This window comes from Apis dorsata, unplaced genomic scaffold, assembly GCF_000469605.1.
Source record: "Apis dorsata unplaced genomic scaffold, Apis dorsata 1.3 scaffold_370, whole genome shotgun sequence".
Lineage (NCBI taxonomy): Eukaryota > Metazoa > Arthropoda > Insecta > Hymenoptera > Apidae > Apis > Apis dorsata.
This window is the reverse complement of record NW_006263634.1, coordinates 61,640-71,290: the sequence shown is the minus strand read 5'-3', so window position 1 is coordinate 71,290 and position 9,651 is coordinate 61,640. Positions and strand designations below refer to the sequence as shown.

The window sequence follows — 9,651 nt, the reverse complement described above, 5'->3', positions numbered from 1 at the left end:
TTTTTTTTTTTGCTATTTTAAATTATGATCATTTCTATGTTTTTCGTTTTTTTCATTATTGGTTATCAAAGTGTTTTATTGTAATCTATTATGCAAGGTGATAACGTGTAAAGTTTTTCAAGAAATTGTTTTTTCCACGAAAGTATCGTATTGATATCGCTTTTTACATTATATATCGTTTTCTTTCTTCTGATTATATTATAATTGATAAGAGATGAAATATTTTTGCCAAGTAATGTGTCGAAATTGAAAAGACAGGATGGAATAAATGTATTAACTTTTTATCATTTGGATAGCCACCAGTGAACCCGGTTTTAAATTTATTTGAAAAATTCTTTTTTTCACTCTGCAGAATGGAAGAGTTATAGTCGAGGAGAATATTTTATATAAAAATATACATTGGAGGAAAAAAAGAATTTACATTGCTAAATAATACATGGGACATAAATTCTTTCTTCTTATCCTTTTATGTAGAGTATTCTCTAACAATACAGACCATAATTCTTTAACTACGTAGAAGAAAAGAAAAAAAAAAATCTTTCAAATGAATATTATTATTATTAAATTCATTTGATAAACCTCACATCTAATTTATTACAACTATCCTCGAATACAATTATTTTTATTAATCTTCTATTCTTCTACGATTCTTGTTTAAATAAAAATTTCTGATAAAAACAATTTTCTATCTCTCCTTAATTTTTATAATCTGTTATTTCAAATAATACTTCGATAAAAATCTTAATTATTTAAAAAAAAAAGAATATACACATATTTTCTTTTTTCCATACGTTGAAAGACGTTTGGCTATTCCACGAAGAAAAGAATTCTGTTTGGAAGGGGCAAGGGTCATCTTCCAATAGCCATTCTTATCTCGTTCCCTTTCTTCAAGAAAATCAAAAGATTTTCCTTTCTTTAACTCTTACCCTCTTCTCTTCGACAATGGATCTCATCAATATGAATCAAATTGCGATGATATCTGGTGGATTTCTTGCCACATCAAGAGACAAATAAATGCCTCGTCGACTTCTCGCTTCGACGGCGAAATTCGTTCTACTCGTGTCATTTATCGCGTCGATTATTCGTGGATCGTTGAAATTAAACGATTTGCGTGTTTCGTGCGAGGTCGAATTCAATTCGTATGAATGATTATTTGGCAAATGGATGGCGAAATAATTTATTTCATTCTATATTTGTATATATATAATATTTTATTTATTTATTTATTTATTTTTTTTGAATTTGTCGAGTATTGGAAATTAGGAATTACGAACGAAAGAAACGAATCAAATTTTTTTTTTCAATGTGCACAGTGTTCATAATGTCATCACTCTTTCAGTTACTTTTATTGAATAATTGATTTTAACAAAATGATCGATTATAACGTTCGGAATCAAGTAAGATTTACATGTAATTTATATATACATATACTTATTTCTTTAATATATTTATCATCAAATCCTTTTAAAGAAAAGAAAAATAATTATTATTTTCAATGATGAAATGAATAAAAAAAAATTGATATTAGAATTTAATAAAATCTCACCAATCTTTCATTTCGATGCGTATTTTTTTTCTCAAATTGTTCGATCGAAGAAAATCGATGGATCTATCGCCACTGTGCAATTATTTTTTTTTAAATAACCAATTTTTTTTATTTTCAAAATTAAAAATTTTTTTCAACGCGCCTTAACCTCTTTGTGTTTCTTTCTTTCGATCTTTTTTGTCTAGGAACTCGTGGATTACCGGCGTCGCATACTTTTACGTGTCACAAAGGCCGTCACAGGCACACGCCTCGATTAACCAGAATCCGACGACCTTTGCGCCAGTTGGAACCGAAGAGAGCTTCCAATTCCTGGCAAATCTGAACGTTTTCGTCCGATTGCAAAGCTTTACACCGTTCGCTTTGGATCAACATTTTCGACGCTTGAATCGATGTGTTTGAACTGGTGGTTGATTGGTTTTAAAGCAGCTTTATTCCCCTTCCCCTCTTCAACATTTATTTTACCTCCGTTTGTTTATAATTTACAGGTAGATTAGGTTTTTGGAAGAGTTGAGTTGAAAGTAACGTTGAAATTGAGAGATAAGATGAATATGATGAAGAAGCTGAATCGAAAATTCAGGGGTTTTAAGAAGCGTGATAACGTAATTGTTGGGTATGAGATGGAAAGTATTATTATGAATCAAAAATTTTTATCTTTATTCTATTCTAATTTAACGTAATGTTTGAAGGTAAAAATAGCTTATAGTAATTCATTCTCTATTTATCAGAAACTGGTTATTAGTTGAAAATTAAAGCTACAAATATGAAAAATAATTTTTTAAATCAATGGACTTTGTGAGATTCAAATTTGTTGGATTCTTGGAACACATTTAGTGATTTCTTTTAGCTGATGGTATATATTTAAAAAAAATAGGATTAATTAAGGATTTTGTCAATGAAAAGTAGCTTATGTTTAAAATTTTTTTTTAAAAAAGAAATAACGATTTTAAATATAAATCGTATTTATGATGTTGTTTCATAACCATGCTGAAAATGGGCACCATTTCCAATATTGCTTTTAGCATTTATAGAAATGAAATTTATTAATTTAGAGAATTGGAATTCTGGAATTGGCTTTAACATATGGTGATCATTTAAAACTTGATATATTGCAATCTGAATTTATGAACTTTTTTGTAATTTTCCACATAAATTTCGGAAATAAAATCAACCAATTTTTAGCTATTTTGCTAAAATAAAATCCTCAAATGGTAATTTTTTACTTCTATTCTTATTTCATATTTCAAAATTAAAAACATAAACATTTCAAAGATTTTTAACTTTATTTCAAGATTAAATATTAATATCATATATTTATCTAAAATATCTTTTTATATCATTCATTCTTTATTTTTTTTTTTTCTAAATAAATTATACACCCAATATAAAGTCTATTATTATATATTATTTATATATATTTATATTAATTATTTATTCTAACTACTTGTAAAAATTGTTTTTAATATTACATTTATATATATGTAATCATATATGATATATATATATGATAAAAATTACACCATTTCTCATTTGAATGATTAAATCTTTTTACTTTTCTTATGATTCATTTAAGAGAAATTTAAAGAGCAAAGGGAATCGAGAAAAATAATTTTTCAGGGTAAATTCTTTCTTTCTTTTTTCAACGATAATCTATTAATTTCTCTATAATGAATCAGTTTCAGAAGCTTATAATTATCGTTTTACGATCATGGTTCCTTTATGGATCATTAAATATTTTATTATATGAATTCAACTGCTTGTAATCCTTTCTTAAATCAGTCATTAATAATGTTTGTACTACAACGACGAGCACAAATATCTATCTTGCTTTATTAGCTTTTCTGATTATTGGAATCAATGATTGTAAATTTAACTTATAGAAAATGGAATTATATGCTGTAATTCCATGTTTATTTTAAATTATTATTTCAACATATTAATTATAATTCAAAGCCAATGTGATAATATGCGATACAAAAATATAAAGAAACTATTATTTATTTAACATTAGAATTATCAAACTCAATCAAGTTGATTGGTTTCAAACATTGTTTTTGTTTTTGTTATTACTAAATAATGTGCATAAGTTTTTGACAAAATTACTACTAATATTTATTCAAGTAGAAACAATTAATGATAAATGTATCAATTTTATAATATTTTTAATTACTTGTGTTTAATAAACATGAAATGTATTATTATGCACATTATAAATACCAACTTATAAATATGTATTTCTCAAAATAATTTATACGTCATTTATGTTATTTTGATTCCCAGAATATCATTTATATTAATCGAGTTCTTTATATACATATAAAGGATATATATTTATATTTATATTTTTGTCATTTCAGATGACATTTTCGATGAGACTGGAGAACAAGTGAAACCGATTTCCGGTTTACAACTCAAATGCCTTGGAGGTGGAAGAATAGAACATGATCCCGATAAAAAAACCATTAAAGTCTTTGGATATTCTCAGGTGAATTTTAAGGATTAACGAATCTCAATGAAATATTCCTATTTAAATATTTGATTGATTGATCAATCCTTTTGAAACTATAGAGATATATACAGAATGAATCTTTGAATAATTCATAGATACATTTGTTTTATGAAAAAAATGTTTCACATAGTTTTATGTTGCAAAAGGAAATATAATTTTATATTATTAATTTTTTTGCAAGAGGATATTTAAGAAGACATATAAAGATATTAAATTTATTCTTTTTAATAAAATGTGAAACTAAAAAGAAATTATTAAGTCTCTTGAGGTAAAAAGTTATTGATTTTTTGACTTTATAATTAATTAATTAATTTTATAATATTTTTATAGTCAACTTTGTAATTAATAAGAAGATATAGACAGATCTGAAACTTCCACAGGAATTGTTGATTGTTGAAGTTGTTTATTGAAACGTAAAATCCATTCAAAATGAAATTGAATTTAATTGAACGTGCCATTTTGAAAATCAAGTTCGACATATTATGTTCAATTTGCTTTAAAGAAAACGTTTCAAAAAATTAACAAATTATTAAAGAACGATTTTCTCTCCATATATATTTATATTCATCGGGACATCATGCTATTAACTTAATGCATGCTATGATTTCACTTTTAACACGATTTATATTGGCATGCATACGTAATATCTGTCGTCTACTTTTCTCTCGTTTGTTTAATTTCAATTAATTACAATTTCGAAAAGCAATGTCGTTGATTTATGATGGATGGAATTTTATCATTACACAAAGACTTTGATAATTAATTTTTAATTATACATCGAAATTTTCTATGGAGTTTCATTGTTAACATAATGAACGATTATTTTATTTTATCAATGTTTCGATAAGATTTTGATAAATCGAAAGAAATCCCATTCAAGTCAATCTTGAGTGAATGATTGAGATAAAATGAAAATAAAAATCGTGAGATAAAATCGGATTGAAATCGTGTTTGTGGGGCAAACTTGGCCTATCAATGATCGTCTATAAAACGAGGGTTCTCGATTTTAGGCGATTGTAATTATTCTACTTTCGAGACTGGAAGTAGAGACGCGATAAGATCAACGAAATTCTCATAAAATCTTATCGTATCGATACCAGTTAGAGATTACCACGATATTCCATGGATCGAACGAGATTTATTAGTAGAGGTTGTAAAAAAATGCTCTTTCTTCTGAATCTAAATGGATCTTGAGGGAAAGTAATTTTATGTTAATAATTCAAACTTTATTTACATTATTTTATTCTTTGATTTCAGAAAATTTTTTTAAAGAGAAAGTGACAAATTTTTAATTTCATGCTAAGTAAAAAAATATCATGGTGTCTGGATATTAACATAAAAGTTAAGGATGTTTGAAATATATTGGTATCTGTATTTTTTTTCTTTTATTGGAATTCATGAACCAGAATCAACAATTTGCAAGTTAATCTTTCTGTATATGTCTTGTGGACTTTATAAATTGAAAAGATATTTCTATAATAATAAGAGAAACGATTCGTTATAATTTAATTGATATTATTTGGTTTATTTTCAGGGTTTTGGGAAAGCAGATCACGAGGTATCCGTTAATATACTAAAAAAATATTATCCTGATTATTCGATTACATGGTCAGACGATGGATACTAATTGATAAGATGAAGAACGTTTCTTCATATTCAGCACAAGATGGGATATATTTGAATACATTAAATATGTGGTTTAATAAAGAGTTTCTTATATTGTTAAGTTGTGTATTTTTAAATATAAAAATTAGAAATCTGATCTAATACTATTTAAAATCATTTTGATTACATGTGACATAATATATGATTTATTCGTTTGAATATTGATAATATTAATTGTGTAAATATATAACAAGTTCTAACTAATTTAATTTATGTATTTAATTTTGTGTATTTAATTAAATCGATATAAGCATGGAAACTGTGTTTTGTTTTCAAATTTAAATGATTTATAATAAATACACTATAATATACAAAATGTAAAAGTACAAAAGTATATCTCTACACATGTAAAAAGATATATATATATAAAATATGTATAACATACAATAATACGAATTATTATCGAGACAAGATATAATATAATATGAAATAGATTCAATGTATTTTTCCATATTTTTGGATCTTTAATCATTTTAGTTTCATTTTCAATTAAATTTACTAATTCAGTCCAAAATAAGATTGCAATATTAAAAATGATTAGAATTGAAACTAAATTTCAATATATAAAATTACAAATGGAAATAAAAAGAGAAAAAATAAAACAAATATTATGTTACAGATTATTTTTTATATACTATGATATACTGAATTTTATACATCATTATATTTTTATATGACAAGACAAGGAGAGCAAATATTAAAAAAGGATAGAGATTGGGATTAAAATTTGAGAATCAGCGCCATCTCTTGAGTGGCGCAAATGAAACTAAAAAGATAAAGAGAGCAAATAATAAGACAAGGATAGAGATTTTAAAATAAGAATTGATCTTTGGCGCCATCTCTTGAGTATTTTTAAAAAGATATTTATATTCAAAAGATGATAATGGTTTGGATAATTTTTATATTAAATTAATTATAATAATCTATTCTTATTTCATATTTTTAATCGGAATATTTTTATGACTTTGATTAATAAAAATTTACAAATAAACAATTGAAATATAATATATTATGCTTCAATTTTCGCGCGATTGAAATGAATAGAGAACCATATTGCTGTAGCCAATCAGAAAGTCGCTAAGATGTAGTAGCGAAACGAATCAGCGCGCATCATAGTGCGCATGAGTCTACAGTTGAAAAGCGTGGTGACAGGTCGTGTTTCGCCGGCAGAGGTACGTAATTGCGTTCAATTTTTATTAATACACTATTATATTGCGATTATTACGTTTAATTATATATTATTAAGCTATATCTAATCAATATGTGTTCGTTTAATCATTATTATACCAGAATTGAATATCTTTGTGCAGATTATCGTTTGATTGAAGCTTCGATGGCGGGATGGCTTTGAAAGTTTTTGCACACATCATCAAAATTAAGAAATAATCCAACAATTTTCATACAAATATAGTAAGATTTTATTTATTTTATTAGCTATCATATAGTTATCATAAATTTCTTTAGTCTTTTTATTCACAAAGGTGGAAATAGGTAGTTCGTATAATCTATTCACACATACATATTCCATACACATATATATCTCCTATATATTTATTTCCTAAATACGTCTATTCGTCGTACGTTCAACTCGTGTGTTATTTCTGTATTTGTTTTGATTTTACGGTTAGTGCCTCAAGGCTGAAAACATTTCTTATTCAGCCTTTCCAGGAAATTGACGGTCACGGTCATTAATGCCACGCTCGACACGTTTCGACTTGTGTATATCGAATTGTGTATATCCCCTCTCTATTTGTAACTCGATACGTCGGTGTCATTTTATTGTCGAAATTCGTAACGATTAGACGCTTTGTATGTACTGCGTAATATAACTTCTATAATACTTATTTAGTAGTTAGTCTTATTTTTTATGCTATTATTATTTTATTATTATGTATTTGTTTAATTATTTATTAAATATTATTATAATTGTTTAAGAAATATTTTTTTCGTATATTTAATCATTAGTTACTTTATGATGTATAATATCAATTATTTAGTATTATGAGCTTTAAAAATAAGATTTCAGCTATTAGATTATTATTTTATTTTACGATATTATACATTTATTTTAAAGATTTGATTTTTTTGTGCAGATAAATAGCTGATTGCTGTAATTAGTTTAGGCGGGAAAAAGGATTTCAATATGGACGCCATGATGATAGTTTACGAAAGAAAAATAAATTCTCTCAAAGAAAGGCATATGTAAGTAGTTTTATGATTTCTTTTTATTAAATTATAAGTTATATAATTTTCATTTATAATTTGCTATGTATTACTTGTAAATTATCTTAAAAATTTTTTGAATATTTTTAACACGATGTGAATAAAATATTATTAATTCTAATAATAAAAATTTATAATATAATTTCATTAAAAATAACAAATATTCGATAGGAAAATAAAATAAAATATGAAAATATATTTCGTAGTGATAGGTAATATTTTCGTTTTAGTTTCTAAAATTAGGAAGTTTTTATTTTTTACAAATTTTTATTTTTTAATTTTATACGAGTATTTAGATCATACCTTGTTAGATGGCGTAAGATGTTTTTTAAGGTTGAGAACAAGTGACACAAAATTCCATTAGATGTCAGGACTATTCTATTTTTCGTCTCGATTCTTTTTCCATTTGTGGTAATAATAGAAATAGTAATTATCGCTTTTTTTAATGAAACAAATAATCAGATTCAGATTCGCGATTCGAATTATATTATCCGTTGAATAATTGCAATGTAGATAATAATTATTAATAATTATTAAAATTAGATCTTATAAAAAGTTATTAAAAACGTCTTTATATTTGACTTTTTCTTTTTGTATATATATATATATATACATATACAAAAACACACAGATACACACACACACACACACACACGAATAAGTTAAATATAAAGACATTTTTAATAACTTTTATATATATATAATGAATTCACTTGGAATTTTTAACTAAGTGAATTCATTAATCTTTATATTTTGAATGTCGAGAAATAATTAAAAAGCAGTATTGGTATTATAACATCATTTTTATTAGATTTAAATTGAAATTGGTTATAAATTATGGTGATGAATACTAGGACTAGGACAAATGGTTCTCGCTGCTCTGCTCTGTATACTCAATTTTTATATTGCGTATAGATGGTGAAGGATAAACATGATCATCTGTAATTCTTTCCTGTTTTTTTTTTCTTTCAAGATACGCACATGCATATTACGCGTGTTATCTTACCGTTTTCTTCATTCACATCTTTTTTTTTATTTTGTTAAATGCATGTGCGTCTCATTTTCATTTTCCCATTTTTTTTTTCTGTGTATTTCGTAACACAATTGTAATAATGCCTGCTTGATAGATACACCAAATTCTAGTATATTCATATACATAAGAAATGCAGTACGAGAGATATTTTTCATTTATGATTCGAAAAACATAATATTAGAAATCCTTACGCATATTTACGTAGATTTACATAGATTTTATATAAAAATCAGCATTATTTAATAAGGATGTCCCGTAAAAAATAAAATAAATAAAAAAATCGAAAAGTTATATTCAAATTATCGCGGCAAATTGATATTGCTGCTCGTACATATGCGCACATGCACTGCGCAAGTACGTGTCACGTGATCAATCGTTTAGTTGTGTAAAACGAAATGCACAAAATCTTCATTCACTGCATTTCTTATACTTTTGAATCACTCGAGTTTGACGTATCATTTAAATCGGTAATGCTACGGACAAGAAACAAATAAATTCTGTGGACAGTGCTCCCCAATGGTACCTTCAATCTCATAATATATTTACGAATCGAAAGACGCAATCGAAAAAGGATTTATCCCTTCTCTAATTGTAAGTTGCCAGCAACTCTTTAATACCAGCGCTAGAGCTCTGCCCACGGTACAACATCCGTGATAGTTCTAAAAAGTAGCCCATTTC

At 25.7% G+C, this 9,651-nt stretch overlaps 1 protein-coding gene and 1 long non-coding RNA gene across 2 annotated transcripts in view; both read left to right on the top strand.

The window, feature by feature from the left end:
- LOC102676473 (sex-regulated protein janus-A-like) overlaps nt 1–5,778 on the top strand; it is a 67,294-nt gene extending 61,516 nt beyond the window's left edge. Inside the window, exons 3-4 of the mRNA XM_006618695.2 lie at nt 3,901–4,028; nt 5,587–5,778. Of these exons, the coding sequence (XP_006618758.1) occupies nt 3,901–4,028; nt 5,587–5,679 (221 nt within the window). The 3' untranslated portion in view covers nt 5,680–5,778. The remainder of the gene's footprint in view (nt 1–3,900; nt 4,029–5,586) is intronic.
- Nucleotides 5,779–6,799: 1,021 nt separating this feature from the next.
- On the top strand, nt 6,800–8,021 carry LOC102676149. Its single transcript, XR_422203.2, has 3 exons — nt 6,800–6,889; nt 7,028–7,127; nt 7,811–8,021. It is a non-coding gene; the product is annotated as an uncharacterized LOC102676149 (long non-coding RNA).
- The last annotated feature ends 1,630 nt before the right edge of the window (nt 8,022–9,651 follow it).